The sequence below is a fragment of the Pleuronectes platessa genome, chromosome 12 (genome assembly GCF_947347685.1).
Source record: "Pleuronectes platessa chromosome 12, fPlePla1.1, whole genome shotgun sequence".
Lineage (NCBI taxonomy): Eukaryota > Metazoa > Chordata > Actinopteri > Pleuronectiformes > Pleuronectidae > Pleuronectes > Pleuronectes platessa.
In genome coordinates, this window is record NC_070637.1 from 19,526,210 (window position 1) to 19,543,011 (window position 16,802).

The window sequence follows — 16,802 nt, forward strand, 5'->3', positions numbered from 1 at the left end:
CGAGGCGGACCGTTCCTACCTCCGGTTGCGGGACTTCGGGTCAGTTTGAGAGGCGGGCTCCTCGTGCGGAGGAGGGGAGCAAACACGTCTGCCCTGTGGGGGGGAGAAATGGAGAGATGTCACGGTCCCAGCTGAAACATGGGAGCGAGGGCGTCGGTGGCGTTGTGTGTAAGTGTGTCTGTTGTTATCTCCTTTACTCTGATGTGTGTTCAGCTGCTAGTGTTGTATTAGCAAGTAGCTCCACGTAAATGAAGAAAAGTGCTGGTTTTACGCAGAAACGTGACGCTGTAAGTTAGACCATGTCATGCTACTCAGTGTAAAACCTGAATTTACATTGAATTTTATGTCATTTCATCCAAAAATGTGTTTTTTATTGTGTCTTGTGCTGTTTTTTGTTTTCTAAAGCTTCACAAAGTGGGTCATCAGCGCCAACCTCCAGGATGAACTAATTCAATAACCCAGCACCCAATTATCTAAACGAGATAAACACATTTAAATTCCTCCATTGGAGTTAACCCCCGCCCGTCCTGTCTCCTCACAGAACGACCCGTCTTCGGTGAGGATCCTGAGGCCCAGCGCTAAGGTCAGCCCGCGGCCCACTGGTCCCACTCTGGACTGGGAGCCTGAAGTGGCCTCCAGCTGTGTGTTTGGTGTTGACTTGGAAACGCTGAGGGAGGAAGGGCAGGTGGTCGGTGGAGTGCCCCTCGTGTTAAGAGACATGGTGGAGTTTCTGGAGAGGAATGGTAACACAGGCACATCCTTCTTTTTATCCTACACATCTCTCCTGCCTTCTCCAATCCTAACAAATACTCACACGTCCCTATGCTTGTGCACTGATGGAGGATACTTGTGTTCCCATCACAGGAATGCATCACAGGGGTTTGTTTCGTCTGTGTAGCTCGGTGGCGCGGACCCGGCAGCTGAGGAAGCTGTGGGACCACGGAGAGCGGGTGGGTCTGGAGGAAGAGGCCGATGTCCCCACTGTGGCCTCGCTGCTCAAACTCTTCCTCCGGGAGCTGCCCACCCCCGTGGTGCCTGAACCCCAGCGCCAACAGCTCCTCCTGAGCCTTTCAGGTACATTACATTACATTACATTACATTTCATTTAGCTGAAGCTTTTATCCAAAGCGACTTACAATAGGTGCATTCAACCCCGAGGGTACAGACCCAGAACAACAAGAATCAAGAAAGTACAATTTTTTCAAAAATAAAGCAAAACTACAAAGTGCTATTCGTAAGTGCCATTTAAGTGCTACTAAATTGTTAGTTTAAAAAATTGTTAGTATTTTAATTTTTTTCTATTCAAGGTATATTGTTGGAAGAGGTATGTTTTTAGTTTGCGGTGAAAGATTTGTAAACTTTCAGGTACGAGGAAATCATACTGGCGTTGTTGGGTCAGATTTCATGATTTATATGTATTTAAAGCCCAAAATATGCCACGTCTCTTATGCTAATATACCCTGTGTTCACCCCACTTTATGTTCAATAAGAAAATAATAAGCAAGATTTATTCAAGGGTCCATCAGCAACAGCTTTTTTTATTTTTCTCAAATGCACAAATGTTCAAAATTGCAATTCTCAGGGGACATACGGCCTCAAATACCAACAAATGCTATAGAAACTTGATAACATGCCATATATCTATTGATTCTGAGAATTCTTAGTGATTGATGAAGCTGTGGGTTGATAAATAGTGTTTTTAATGTTATTACTTATTTTCAGGATATGCAGAAGAGGCAGAATTGAAGCAGTCTCTCACGGAGAAACTTCGCCACCTCCCTGCCGACAACCTCATTATTTTGTCTTACCTCATCCACTTCCTGTCCAGAGTGGCTGCTCACAGCCAAACAAATCACATGCCCGTGGAAAACCTGGCAACCATCTTTGGGCCTTGTATATTTCAGTAAGTTGCTGTTGTTAATGTCTCATTCAAATCCTATTCAAACCCTTGTTAGGACACAAGGCTGCTCTAATCAAATCAGTTTACTCAGGATACGTTCTGACCTGAAAACTGAGGGGTGACTTGTCACTGTGTAAATTACAAAAGACTTTTCCCCTGTGTAGACATTTTTTAATGATGCTTTTCACACCAGTTTTGCTGTAGTGAGTGATACGCCTGGAGATTCCAAGTATGAGCAACAGCAACAGAATAATGCTTTGTCTGATTGTCCCGAGAGCAGCGTTCTAAATGTCGGGCCCAGTTCATCAGCCTCTGTGGTTTTGTGTCTGCTCCATTTTCCACTAAGTTGGGGTGGAGTCGGGTTCGCCCCTTGTAGGAAATGGTTGTGGATCATGGCTTGATAACGGAGAGCATGACACTCAGAAGGACAGACACATCACAGTCGTTTTTTCATCTCGTGTTTATAGAACGTTGACGTCACTGTAAACAAATACAACCTCTCCGGGGAAAGACTCATACTTACTGGACTTGTAAGTCGCTGCCACTGAGGAAAAGACTCATTACATTCATTCAATATAATTCAATTTCGGTTATATTGCTGCATTTTGCGACATTCATTGCAGCGTAGGTCAAGACATTACAATATCAAAGAGATGTACACAGCAGGCTTTCAGTCTCCAGAGAGTCTCATCGACAATATGTCTATAGTGTGGTTTTCCTGTGAAAGATAAAGGCATGTCAGTGGAATGTGGAATTAGTCACACACTGTGAAGTCCTGCACATGTTAGGAAAAATGGAAGACGATTACAGCCGGAGAAAGAAGAGTCTGTTGGGGTCTGTTGAGTTGGTATCAAAGGCTTTGTAAAACTTGGGGCTGGGTGGGTTTGGGCTGTAGCTGTAACTGTAGATGGTCAGAGAACATCATGTGCTTTCTGCCTTCGGTTCCACAGGAATAAGAAAAACAAGCAGGGCAGGAAATGAACGGTATAATCGTTTGGATGAAGAGTGATTAAGAGATAAATATATCCCAAAAATATCCATCTGAAAAAAAGCTGCTATTTTGTGCCAAACAAAAGCGACTGTATGTCTTAGCACATATTGGCTCGATTTGTTGCTATTGCTAATATTTCAAAAAGTTCACACAGGTTGAGAATTTGTTGTGGTCGTGGGTGAGAGGTCGATGCAGGAGCTGGAGGCCTCATACAGTTTAGATGGGGAGAGTTCAGCCCAAGTTAGTTTTCTGATTGGGGCAGCTCAGGTGGTACGACGGGTCACCCACTTACCAGAAGGTTGGTGGTTCGACCCCAGTCTCCCTCATTCCCCAGGTGGCGAACTGGCCTTGGGCAAGATACTGAACTCAAAATTGCATTGCATTGTGGGAGTGATGTATAATAGAGAAAGGGCAGCAGATAAATGCAGCGTATGAATGTATGAATCAGACTACAAAAGTCCTAATTAAACAGAGATACTGAAAACCTAAAGGTCTTATAAGGAGGATATCAGTAGCCTGTATAAAGTAAATACTAGCCAAGCAGTAGGGCACAAAGAAACATGTAATTGGTTACTGCACGCAACAGATTTACCTCAAGTGAAGTAATCTCCCTGAGTGGTTCAACCCGGGTGGAGCAGGCTGCATGAGCACAGCCGGTATTTGGGAAACTCTGCAGCCCATGTTCTTCAGATGCCATATGTGTGACATGTTCTTTGGCAACGTATCCCCCAGATAAGTCCTACATATATGTCCAAGCAGCTTTCTATCTCCCCGTGGCTCTTGTGAGTGTGTTTGTTGGGAAGTCCACGTGACTGCTCCTGTCCTCACAACAAACAGATCTATTATTACCCAGATTTTTCACATTCTCCTCCCCTGGGTGTTCGCTATGGTAACCAGTGCCTAATATGTTCACATGCGACACAACCTAAATAAGAACCAGAATGGATGATAACCACAACAGCAGAGTATACGAGGACACACCAACAGTAAAAAAAACAAAGCAGAATCTCCACATATCTCTGAAATTTTGAAGTTTCACATATAAAAGGGAAACTTCATTAGCTTATACTGCCCGTCTGCTTTTACCATTTAATTGACTGTTATTAGGGCCCGAGCACTGACAGGCATTGACAGAGAGTGAGGCCCAATTAACATGCTCAAATTCTTTCCAAATTTTGCAGAAAATTAGAAAGTGGTGAAAATTTACATATTCTGGAGGAATTTGCCCGTGCACATCCTGCGCAGATGTGGACTGCGCAACTCTTAATTTAATTTAATTTAATTTAAATTTGTATTTATTTTGGATTTTAGATAGTGGATGATTTAACATGCTTTAAAATCCTATTGTAAGATAATAACCCAGTAGTTTCCAACCTTGGCTTCTGACACCTTACAAGAATCACAGTGTGGGACACATTTAATTTCATATAATTCTGAAAATTGATGCAAAACCTTCTAGTTTACATTTTTATTTGGGGTTGTATTTCACCATTTGCAGTCTGAGTAGTTTGTCTCATGTCTGTGCGGTGTTCTGCCACTAGATGGAACCCTTTGCAGTTATCTGTGATGCAGCCCTTATCAGAGGACCATTGTGAACACACAGTACATGGCACTGTACTGTATATGTGACTCTGCATTGTTGCTCTACCACCTCCTCTTCCTGCAGCGTTCCAGCCGGACCCAGGATGCTGGAGGAGCAGAGTGTGTGTAATGCCCTGTTGCTCCATCTTCTCAAGCACCAGAGCGTTCTCCTTCCAGTCCCAACCAAGAACACTCTAGTCCCCTCCATCACCTCCTCTTCCATCGCCTCCTCCTCCATCGCCTCCTCCTCCATCGCCTCCTACTCGATCGCCTCCTCCTCAATCGCCTCCTCCTCACCACCTCCTCCTACTCTCTCCGCTCTCTCACACTTTGAGGTGAACAGATCTTTCAAATTCCCTCCGGTGGAAATTTCACACTTCTTAATTACAATGAATTATTCAGTAAGTAATCTTAGCACTTACTGACAAATAGTAGCCATGGTTATTCCAGTCTCTCAAGTCATGTAATACGAGAAGCATAAGAATTTATAAAGTCTTCCAGTTCCCTCACAAATTATTTTAGAAATTTTAGCAAAAACATTTAGGAAAAAAATCTTAAATCACATTTACAAATGTTTAGAATATATATTTTTTTGCTTTCCATATACAGTAAGATTTTTAAACCTTTAAACTAAATGTAGGATTGTTGCTGCAGGCTGTTCAATTATTTTGTGGTATGATTTCATAAGTGGCCTCGGACCTGTAGTAGTTGCTAAAGACCTCATTAAAAGGTAATGGCTAAGTGACAGGTTTTCGAAATATGTTCTGATCAATCAAGATTCTTTTTTAATTAGTTAATCCACCGCTTTCCACTTTTCTGGTTCCAGGTTCTGTAAATTGATTGATTATGTTACAGTTACTAGGATTTAATAATATATACAGCGGGGGGATAAAAAAAAAAAGTTAATATATTAATACAAGTAATAACTTCTAATAGGCTTCACCGTCACTACTGGTGGTCCATCATTATTTGACTGGTATGACTGTGAAGACAGTATCATAATGTGTTCTGTGTAGTATGTAGAGAGTTTTTTTTAAAAGTCATAAAAATAAGGCACAAATATGCTCTGAGGTTTTATTACCCCTCTAGAGTGCTCTGTGTTTGTTCACTCCTGTTGTCCCTCGTAGGTCCGACCCAGCAGCTGTCACCCAGAGCAGAGCAGTGTGGACAGATTGGAGGGAGACACCACGAGTGCTTGTGACCAAACAGTATGGATCCGAGCTCAACTCAAAAGGTACTGTCATGGGGATAGATGTCCCTTTGTATTAACGTTAATCAGATCAGGTCCCATTTCCTCTAAAAACTAGAGCTGTTCATCGGTGCTATAGATAGTGGTCGAAATAATCTGAATCTAATGGAAGGTCATCATTGCTGTTTGTGACATGAACAATCTAACTTTGAAGACAGGTAGTAATATACACTGGTGGCTACATATCTGGGAACACAAACTGTGTCCCCCAAGTAGTCAACAGGAATTAGAGCTTGTGTCGCTCACCGTCCTTTCAGTCTAACCCTGAGTAAAATGGCATCACTGTTTTCTTGCTGGATGGAGCAGAGAGGAGTAGAATAAGAACAAATTGGTCTCTCGTATATTTGGTACTCGTGAGCGTAGTTTGCCACGAGCTTGCTATTAGGAAATTACATTTCATTAATATATTATCTGTTTCCATCTGCCGTCAGTGAGCATGTGACACATTGACTATGTGCGCTCTGATGCTCGCCACGTGCTGATTCATTTTGTGCCAGTTAGCCATGTGTGCGTGTATTTGTTTGTCTGCTGTCTTAATTTGTGTTTCCTGTGTGGATGAGAGATCTGCTCAATGACGCTCACAGATCTATAAACAATTTCTTGTTGTGATTCTCAGCAGACGGGCAACTGAAAACGATCCGTCCTTGCTGGAATTCAGAAAAACACACATGAAGTAGTCACTGATAATATCGTGGTGGACTTAAAGTAAAGCGAGATAAGGTCACAGAATTATTCAATGGCTGCAGCACGATATGGCAGCCAGATGTCGGACTCGTCAGACTGTAATTAAACCACCCACACGTGTCAGTTTGAAAATGAGTCATCAGTAGATGCGGGTCAGTTTTTTCTTGTCAAACAGGTGGCTTGAAATGTGCAGCGTGTGTGTTTGTGTGTGTTTGTGTGTGTGTGTCTTTCCCAGCTGACATGGGAAAAGGTCCAAGTCTGTGTAAAGCAGACACGGCCCTGTATTTATTTCCTCAGCTCATGTTGATTCACGACACTCAGTCCAGCTGCCCACCTGCCAGATCACTGTTTCTGTCCATCAGGCAGTTTAATGGTTTCCTCATGTCGTCCGGTGCAGGATCAGGTTCATCCCTCTGTAGTAGCATCATCTTACATCAAAAACCGTGCAGTGAATTCACGAGTCAAAATTATAGAGCTTCAGTTGTTGTTGCTTCACAGATCCGTGGACAGAGAAGATTCTGTGTTTGTCTCACATTCAGGCAGCTGCACAAGAGAACAACAGCAACACCTCAGTATTAAACCATATGGGAGGGGACAGATGATAAGTCGAGGTCACAGCACTTCATGTCAGGGTCGTCATTATCATGGTGAGAGTGGAGACTCTCTGAAGGTTCATCTTATCTCCATGTAGGAGACAGGATGGTCACTCGGAACACAAAACATAAAACATCTGATCTAAAACATTCCTGCTGAGGCCTCATGAGTTCTCACCCATCACACCTGTAAAACAATAGTTCAGTCACTAGTTCCCTGATAGACACAGAAACTTGAGGACACCCTCCCTTTAGATTTAATCTAACATCGGATGTGGAAGAGCAGTAAGTGACCTGAAGACCATGGAGAAAACAATGGATCCAAAGTTGACCCTTGAAACAAATTTAGACAGAAATGAGCTGGGACAATAAATAAAGATCTTTTGAGTTTCAGGATACTGTCAAAAGGATGGAGTGTGGATCTGCTACCTACCTACCACTCATCTATCAATGAGAGTGGAGCTTTCACTTTATGTGCAGCAAGGAAGTCATTTGTCACTTAAAAGTAAGGCTCTCTCTCTGCACTCTGCAGGGGTCTGACAGTTAGTCATACAGTAAAAGCTATAATTACCTCCAGAGCCTTAGATAAGAAAGACATTTTCAAAGTAGGCCAGAGAGTGGGCGGGGTCAAGATGAACTTTCTTTAACGAAGGCTGTACAGGTCTGTGTTTGTGATAAGACGGAAAAACTGTGCGTGTGGAGGGAATAATATCGAGCAGAGGAGGATTTTATATGTGTATGTGTGAGGGGAATGGGTTATTGAAGGGCCGGGTGTCACTTGTGTTCTTGACCATTAAGTACATATTGTCTGTGCCCTATTTTCTTCACGTCTGTGGCGTTCTCCGTCCCTCCGATGCAGCGAGCGGTTGACTGTCACGTGTAGTTAGACTGCTGTGTGGTTCGGCATTTCAACAAAGGATGTTTTCTGGTCTTATCTGCTTCAGCCTCAGTGACACTCAGGGTCGAGTCTACATTCCTCCACAAGTGAACTGACTTGTGCACTGTGGTTGCTCTGCATCCGAGGTCATTAATGCAATCGGGTTATATTCTCATTGCTCTGGTTTGTCCACCAGCAAATGCATCTGTGTTTTGACTAATTTGTGCGTCTTAGAATAATATCTGTCGTGTCTACACTGCTCTGAGAGAATAAACATTAATGACGCTGAGGGTCGTCTGTGGGTTTTCAACTTCCTACGAGCTCATTCAGTTTGTTTCTGACCCTCTTGCCTCTCTTCAGATGAAAGATGTTTGAGGAAGGGGGACTCGAAGCTGAGGAGTGATTCATGTTCATCATGCAGCGGCCGTCTGCTCGGCTCATTCTTTGATTAATGGAGCAGTCACAGTCATTAGTTTGTCGCTGCCGCTGCGCTGACCCGTCGGGCTGCAGGTTACAGCTCCGGAGTCAGACACCGTTTTACCCAAGTACACGTGACAGATGGGCTGCTTTTGGTTCACGTCGCAGCAAATGAGTTGTGCTTGTTTTTGCTTGGAGCAGCTCATTAGAGCCTCTCTGTGGCTTTAAATCAAGCTCTGCTGAGTCATGCAGGTTTTTTTCTTCCCACCTGCTGCAGAGACCACGGTTTTTCTCAGGGATATAAGTGTGGGACACAACTCGTGTTAGCCTTGTGATAAGCTGATTAATACACTTAAAATCTGCTTTCATATATTTTACATGCGTGTATATCCCTCCAACATGACATGGGTCTGCTACTGCCAGTTTTGACATACTTGTTTAATATTTTACTGATTTAGTTGCAGCAGTCACTTGGACTCAAAGATGACTTAATTAGATGCATTACTCAAAAGTAAAGATCATGCTGACTCATATTAGTGTTGGGGGGGGAAATGATGTAGACTAAAATTGCACTGGTTTGTTTTAAGAATCATTATTGTTCTTCAGGAAAATCTCTACAAATGAGTGTTTGATTAAAGACCTCTGGATAACAGGGCCACAGAGAATCTGGAGCAAAATCCATCATTTTATTAAAAATATCATGAATTATTCAAAAACACCTATTAACGATATAATCAAAGTATAGCTACAGAACAGCAGTTTTTGTTTTAATACTTCAAAAAGGATGCCTCAACTGAGAGTGTTATTTTCTCTTCTCCTCATACATTCCTGTCCTCACCCTCTGTCTCTCTGTGTCCCTCCATAGAGCTGACACTCTGATGCAGAGTTGTGAAACCAGCTCTGACGTCAGTGCTGACATTCAGAGGCTGATTTCAGACCGGCAGGCTCTGGAAGAGAAGGGGAAAAGTACGGGGGCAGGCTGTGTGCCCTTCCGCCTCGCTGACCCAGGGCCAGAGCACCATCTGCACCAGAGGGGACCATTTCAAAAGGTTCATGAGACACCATCAGAGTTGATGTGTACCACAGTGGGGTGAGTGTCTTTGCTGTTTGCCATACACACAGGATATATTTACCCCTAAACTGACAAATGTGTTTTCTCTATTCACAAAACTCTAATGCACAATCAGTTTTCATTAATAAAACTCTGAATTTGTGTTATTTTTCATCAACAGGACCTTTTTACCGTTCAACTCGTCGTCAAAAGAGAAAGAGAGGACAGAAGGAAACAAGGAAGAGGACAGACGGACACCGTCCTCGTCCATTAGAGATGACTCTTCACTGGTGTGCTGGGTTCATTTTCTCGTAGTGTTTGCATCTTGTTTTTTGGTTTTGGTTTTAAATTACTATTTTAATTTCTTTTTTTTTATTCCCATTCTCCCTTTTGCCTTTTAAATCTCTCCAGTACTCACGACTCTTGGTGTTAACATAATTCAGTATCACCAGTTTCTTTGGTTTTTCGCATTTATTTATAGACCTGTAGAGTGTGGTGAAAACGATGTACAGTAACTTGCTGCCTCCTACATATGCTGACAAATACATTCCGTGGAGTAGAGTGTTGCACAATGATATTTCTAATGTGTAAAGAGGAAAGTCCTTTATTATGTGACTGAAAAGTTATTTATTATGGATTCAATTGTTTTCCAGGCTTCTACAAATCCAGGGAGGACATCTGTGTCCGACTGCTGCATAGCCAACGGATCACAGAGAAAAACCCATGTGCAGAGTCAGCACACAGAGAGGTGAGAGGAAAGCTTCCACATGAAGACGAAATTAAATCACAATGTTGATTCTGCAAACATTTGTTCCTGGTTATTATCATAATACATTTAAATAACAAAACATTTCCACCAAGATTCAAACACAGGCATAAATACTGAAGCACTTGAGTGAGACGGGATGTTTTGGTAGTTTGGGATCAGCCTCTCGCTCTTGCACTCGATTCCTCAGTTCAGCTCATGTCTCAGCCCTGCAGTCAAATGGGAAGTAGGTTATGGGAGCAATGTGCTGCTCACAGTCATGGTTTTGATAGGATTCCAGTCCAAATAACACCGACTGCCACAGGGTTCCACGTGGTGCAGGCCGACCGAGCTATCTTGACTGGGTCGACCTAGCAGGGTGGCGCGATGGTGTTTTTGTTTTTGCGCTTCCTCCAATGAGCCACAGGACGGGTCATCTCAGTTGTGCCTCGTTAGTGTCTGATATAAATAAGCCGTAACCTTAACGGCGGAGCCAGATGACTGTCTGACCTTCAAGGAACATCTAGCACACAGCTGACTAAATACAGATAAAGCACAATGTGTGTCACAGTTGTATGGAGTCTGTATTTATGTTGTTGACATCATTTTGTTTTTCAGTCTGCTGTGCTGCATCGAGTCAAAGACAGAAGACAAAAGCAAAGGGCCTGATGGGAAGGTAAACAAACAGCAAGCTCCAAATCCTTTCATAAAGCAACAGTTTGAAGTCAGGTTGGAGAGGAGAGTTCTTTGAAAGCCAGGCTACAGAGTTTGTAGCCTAAGGTTAGCTAGTGAAATGCAATGTACTAATGCACCTTAAAACCCACCACAGAGAGAGAGGGAGAGTTCAGTCAGTCCACTAGAATTTAAAAAACCCAATTTAGTGATGTTTGAAATGATAGCATAGAACAGGTGGTGACAGTGATGACACCAGAACAGACTAACAAATGTATTTCTTCAATATCAGTAATAATTGTAGTTTTATTTAGCAATAACAAAAGACACACACAATTTCAGTGTCTCCCAATCTGGGCGAAATTTTTTCAAACTTGAAAATATACTTGTGTTGACTTTTGTCAAAGAAACTATTCAAACTCTTCTCTAGTGAAAAATAATAATAATTGATTTTATCTATTTATGTGTCACTATATGTGGATGTGACACATACTAGTGTGAGGGTTTCAGGGATGTGCCTTCATCAGTGAGTGTACTGTCTGCTCCTACAGGGGAGAAGAGGAGGAGGAGGAGGAGGAGGAGGAGGAGGAAGTCGTGGTTCTTCTAACACTCTAAATGATTGCAGAGGCAGGAACAACGGTCATGACGTAAGTTCTCCTTCCCCACAGTCTTATTTAGAAACACAAATTAAACCCTTAGATTGAGTGTATCTATGACAACAGGAGCATCGATACCTCAGGTGATTGTGTGCGTGATGCGTGCCTGTGTGTTTCTGTGCACACCTACAGTATATGTGTGTCTGTAGGTGTGAGCTCGCCTGCCTGTGGGTGTATCGCTTCAGTAATAGCAGCCTGACTCCCTCCGCCTCCTCTGTGTGACGCACAAAGCAGCGTTTCTTCTTTTTTTTTATGAATGAACAGCCGAGGAGGGTGAGAAAGGAGAAACCAAGCCCTTATCTGCTGCTGCTGCAGATGATGATGATGATGATGAAGGTGATGATGATGCTGAGAATGTCAGAGCATCTAAACGCACAATAATGTGTTACAAAAAAAACAACCTGCTTTATATCCTCCTCATTGAGATCAGGATGCTTTTAGTGAAATCTTTATTCCATCATCAGAATTCATTAAATATGTATCCATGCTCACACACGAGGCAGCCGGCTACGTGACTCCCTGCAGCTCTGCCAAGCAGACTGGGTCCGACAACGTTGCCGTGGAAACGCCTCGTCACGTAGTCCCTCTCCTCCCTCGCCCAAACGCCCCCCCCCCCCCCCCCCCGCACGCACCGACACGAGCGGCATTCCCGACGACCCCCTTCCTCCTCAGCGTGATGAATAATCCATGTGGAGGCAGTATAGTAGCTGAGATGCCGGGAATGCCATTCAGAGGGAAAACCATGTGGGTGTAGGGATTCTCTTTGAGGGGGGGGGGGGCAGCTACGCTCTCCACGCTCACACACCCACAAACGCATCGACCTGGTGATGGGATTCACAGCTTTACCGTTAAAAGGAAAGCGTGTCGCTTATGAGGGATCCCACGCTGGATGCTGAGGCACGTTAGGAATCTGACTCACTGGTTTGGATGACTGGTTGGATGACTAGCAGAGACCTGAGAAGAGCTACAGAAGAAGAGAGTCACGTTTTGGATTTGACCATTTTTATCGGTATTTGTACCTGGCTGGGAGCTTTGGAAGATCTTTTTTTTTCAAGTTTGCTCTTAGTATTTCAGCCAAAAGCCCAGCCCTGCTTTGACTACAACCGTTCTCAAGAGGACAAGGACACCACCCAGACTATTTATTTTCCCATGAGAGAATAAAATGATTTTGCAGGACTTCTCCAGCTTCCTGGGCAGTGTGTGAAACACTGAAGACGACACAGCTCCCTGACTTCTCCTCTCCCTGCTCGTCTGCATCCGTGAAGCCATGTTCTGCTTCTGTTTCCAGAGCCCCTTCCTCAAGCTACAAGCCCTGGAGGCTGAGTCGGGATCTCCGCCAGCGGCAGGAGACCCCCGAGTTGGGGACAGCCGTCCAGCTGAGCAACAGCCTTTTTCTCCTGAAGAGCAGAGTCTGTATTTGAGCCACAAGCCGTTCCTCCACTTGCCACCATCACCACCGGCTCAGGATTATAACACGGTGGACCTATCCCAGCCTGGTAAGACAATGGCACACATCATGATATACAGAATGGATAATAGTTAAGATTGTGAAGATTTTAACTTGTGCGCCTCAGTAATAACTAAATAAAAGTCGTAATGACACTAAACCAATTATTTATTTGATCTACCTATATCATAAATGTATTTATGCCATTGTGTTCTCAAAGGACCACACAGTGGAGTACTTTCAGTGCATTAGTACAAGAGCAGAACTCTGTACATGCTGTTCTAGTACCTTTTATTTATAGCGTTTGTCATCTTTCATTCAGAGCATCTTCCAAGCTGCTGTAATTCCTTATAAGGGTTCATTAACAGTCAACACACTTTTCAGCGAGCGGAGAGCTTCATCATAGTAACAGCACAAACAGGTACGATGCTGTCCCTGTTGCATCACTGTACGGCCACCAGTGACATAATGAAGAGGTTCATATATTCCATAATATATCATGTTTTTGATATCAACACACGAAAGTAGATGCTCTCATTTATTTTCTCATGGTTGATCTGAGTAAACACTGATTAAAAAAAACTGTGTTTTTTAACCTCTATATATAAGAAGCTGTATTTGTAACAAAACAAATTAATGAGATGACTGTTATTCTTTCATTCTACTTCCTTCCCTACTCCCTCTCGTTTTCTGTTCTACCTCCTCCACCCTTTCTCTCCACTCTCCCTTCTCTCATGTTGTCCCATGTGTATTAGCAGAACGAAAGAAAATGAGAAAAAGTCCAATTCAAAATAAATGTCATACTTTGCCCTTTCTCTCTCTCTCTCTCTCTCTCTCTCTCTCTCTCTCTCTCTCTCTTACAGTAGAGACACCTTCCCCTCTTTCATCGGAGTCCAGTCCCGTCCCCTCCACTGCTACTCTTTCTGAGGACATGTCAGGGGACGATACCCTGTCGAGCACAACATGGCCCAACACCAGCCCGCTCCTGTCCTGTTTCACGACGGCCGACGGCCCCGTTCCCTCGCCGCGCTGCCCCAACCTCAGCCACAGCCTGCGTTACAACTTAGACCCGGAGACGGCCCCTTCTCCACCGAGTTCACAACACATACACATGTAAGAAGATCATTATCCTCACCTGCTATATTCAGGAGTAGTGGTTCACAGCTTGGATAGTCTCAGTTTTTAGGTTCTTGATACATGGTTGGATGTGGTTTGTAAATAATCATGGTGTTAATGAGGTGACACATTCGAGGATTTGCTACTTTGGGAGGAAATTAGTTACTCTGATGTGTTTTTTAGAAAGTCCTGATTTCATAATAAGGCTTAAATACGCAGGACGTGAAGAATGCAAATGGGCTGATGTGTCCTTTCCTGTCCTCAGGGCTCGCTGCAGCATCCACCCAGAGCCAGACGAGGGCTCTGTGACCGTCTCTGTGCTCAACAGACACATCCACACCCTGAGGAGGAGGATCAGGCATTTTGAGGAGCGTTTCGAACAGGAGAGGCACTATAAGGTGAGGAGGGAGAAAGCAGAGCTGCTGGGACGGTTTTATTCTCTTGAGTCATGATTGGATTGGAAGTTATTTCCTTTAGAATTCAAAACTATGGTTTCTTTTCCAAACACATAACCAGCACTCTCAGAGCCATGTAGCATTTAATTTATCTTGTTTTTTTAATCCCATGTCTGACATATGGTGATGGTGATGTTTAGGTTTTAAACAGATGCTTCTGCTGCTTTCCTCCAACACGTCATGCATACTACAGTGAATTACTCCCTCTGCTGGTCCATGGACAAAATTACTGTTTGTTACACAAGTCATCTTCAGTCAACTGGTTGATAAACTGCTGCGGCACACAGGCCGTCGACTGCTATGACAGCCGAGCAGACCCAGAACAAGGGACTTACTAAAGAAAGCTGATCTCAAAACAGCCACTGTACTTTTCATGATGAGATTTTGTTATGATTTTCTTTTTCCAGCCTGCTCATAATGACAAAACCGCAGATCCAGAGATGGCCAGACTAATGAAGGAGCTCATTAAGACTCGCAAGCAGCTTAAAGGTCAGTTACATAACCATAAATACACAGTCCATTCCTAATGACTGCATCGGTATTCCAGACTGAGAGTTTGTAAAAGTGCTAATAAAACAATGTCAAATACATGTATCATACCAGTAACTTGATGAAATCTAGTTGCAGTTGTTAACATGCTAAATTAATTTTGTTCACACCTCCACATTTTAGATGTCCTTTCTTTTTCTAAACTCTGGTTTTTCCCTTCAGAGCTAAAGCTGAGACAAACAGAGGAAGCCGGGCTGAGAGGACGGGGACGTTTCAAAGCACGCAGGACCAACACAGACCAGGGCGAGGCAGCACAGACAGGGACGGAGCTGCAGCAGCTCAACAACAACGGCAACACAAAGCCAAACGTGGAGGAAACCGTCAACATGATAACCAACCGACTGAAGGAGAGACGGAGGGAGCTTCGCCTGCCCGACCACATTAAGGTTGGTAAATGAAATGTCCTGTTGTTACACGGGTTTGTTGTTCTAATTGACCGGAGATAGAGAGAAACTGTGAGTTACTGACCCTGGACGAATGGAAATCAGATTTGCCTCATCTCTTGCAATATAACACATCAAAACAGAGCCTCACAATCATCTTTGAAACAGTCTTACTGATTGATGGTCTGTTCACAATGTTCCCTGTGCCTACTTGTGCAGGAGATGACTCATTACCAGATGACCATGGAGAAAACTAGCATGCAGAAGTGTTTGCTCTACTTTGAGAGTCTGCACGGACGACCGGTAAGAACAAACTGGGTTTTATCTCCTATTTCTTACCTCAGTAGTTTGACTGTCTTCTCTCCCTGCTGACAGATTTATCTTTCTTTGTGTTTGTATAGTATCACCAATAACAAAGTTTTTTCTGTTTGTGTCTTTGTGTCGTCAGACTACAAAGCAGGAGCGGACGCTCATGAAACCTTTCTACGACCGATACCGTCTTCTCAAGCAGCTTCTGCTTTTTTCTGCGGCCTCGACCGTCATCACGACCATAGTGAGTATCCATCTGATACTGAATTTGGAATAAGGGATAGTGCTCTTGTAGACAGGGACACCATCTTGACAAGTACACAACCCTGCTGGTTTTCAGCCATGAGGATAAAACTGAGCTGGGCCTCTGAGGGCCAGGGCAGAGTCACTCTACTGCCACCTCCTGGCCTGATATAAGAGCTACATTAAACTTCTATGAAACAATGGACAGATGATTATTAAACTAATATTTATGGGGATTAAATGTCACTCAACATTTTCAGATATTTTCCTCAAGACCACAGAGCACTGTTAACACCGCTGTATATGTGTGAGAATAAAATTAACCCCCCTGTGTTCTGTGTGCACAAAGGAGGAAGAGGAGGACTCTGATGAAGGTCACCCCAAACAGCGCAGCCCCAGGCAGCAGCCAGATTGGCTTAAATCTCCCAGGTGTGCTTCCTCAGACGAGCTGCTGCAGCTGCCTTCGTTGGAGATGTCCGAGACGCCTCTGGTGTCCCCGCTGGAGGAGACCAGGAGTCTCCAGCCGCAGATCATCACCCTGGCTACATTACACGAAGCTTCCAGGTATGGATTCTGCATGTACCTCTAACAGCTCTTCAGTGGGATTTACAGTTCATTTTCCAACTCAAATGAACCTGTCATATTTGAATTAAATGCACCACCGCATCCTTAATTGTAAAAAACGGTTTAATAGATGATAATAAATTGTTTATTTCTCTGTTTGTTTAGATCAGAATTGCTGGATCACCTCAGAGTCGCTCGATCAGAGAAGCGGAGGCTTCACAAAACCCTCCGAGAGTTTGAAAACCACTTCTACACGCAGACCGGCAGGTAAAAGCTCAACACAACAAATAACACACAAACACACACACACAGCTCCATCC

The 16,802-nt window shown here is 43.7% G+C and overlaps 1 protein-coding gene across 1 annotated transcript in view; it reads left to right on the forward strand.

Annotated features, from left to right (window-relative positions):
* LOC128453730 (protein FAM13A) overlaps positions 1-16,802 on the forward strand; it is an 18,429-nt gene continuing 1,627 nt past the window's right edge. The window contains exons 1-20 of the mRNA XM_053436792.1: positions 1-168; positions 542-743; positions 865-1,074; positions 1,723-1,903; positions 4,558-4,807; positions 5,600-5,706; positions 9,158-9,382; positions 9,525-9,633; positions 9,997-10,091; positions 10,707-10,764; positions 11,312-11,407; positions 12,705-12,912; positions 13,727-13,976; positions 14,245-14,377; positions 14,842-14,923; positions 15,146-15,369; positions 15,586-15,669; positions 15,815-15,919; positions 16,268-16,482; positions 16,648-16,749. Of these exons, the coding sequence (XP_053292767.1) occupies positions 139-168; positions 542-743; positions 865-1,074; positions 1,723-1,903; positions 4,558-4,807; positions 5,600-5,706; positions 9,158-9,382; positions 9,525-9,633; positions 9,997-10,091; positions 10,707-10,764; positions 11,312-11,407; positions 12,705-12,912; positions 13,727-13,976; positions 14,245-14,377; positions 14,842-14,923; positions 15,146-15,369; positions 15,586-15,669; positions 15,815-15,919; positions 16,268-16,482; positions 16,648-16,749 (2,966 nt within the window). The 5' untranslated portion in view covers positions 1-138. The remainder of the gene's footprint in view (positions 169-541; positions 744-864; positions 1,075-1,722; positions 1,904-4,557; positions 4,808-5,599; positions 5,707-9,157; positions 9,383-9,524; positions 9,634-9,996; positions 10,092-10,706; positions 10,765-11,311; positions 11,408-12,704; positions 12,913-13,726; positions 13,977-14,244; positions 14,378-14,841; positions 14,924-15,145; positions 15,370-15,585; positions 15,670-15,814; positions 15,920-16,267; positions 16,483-16,647; positions 16,750-16,802) is intronic.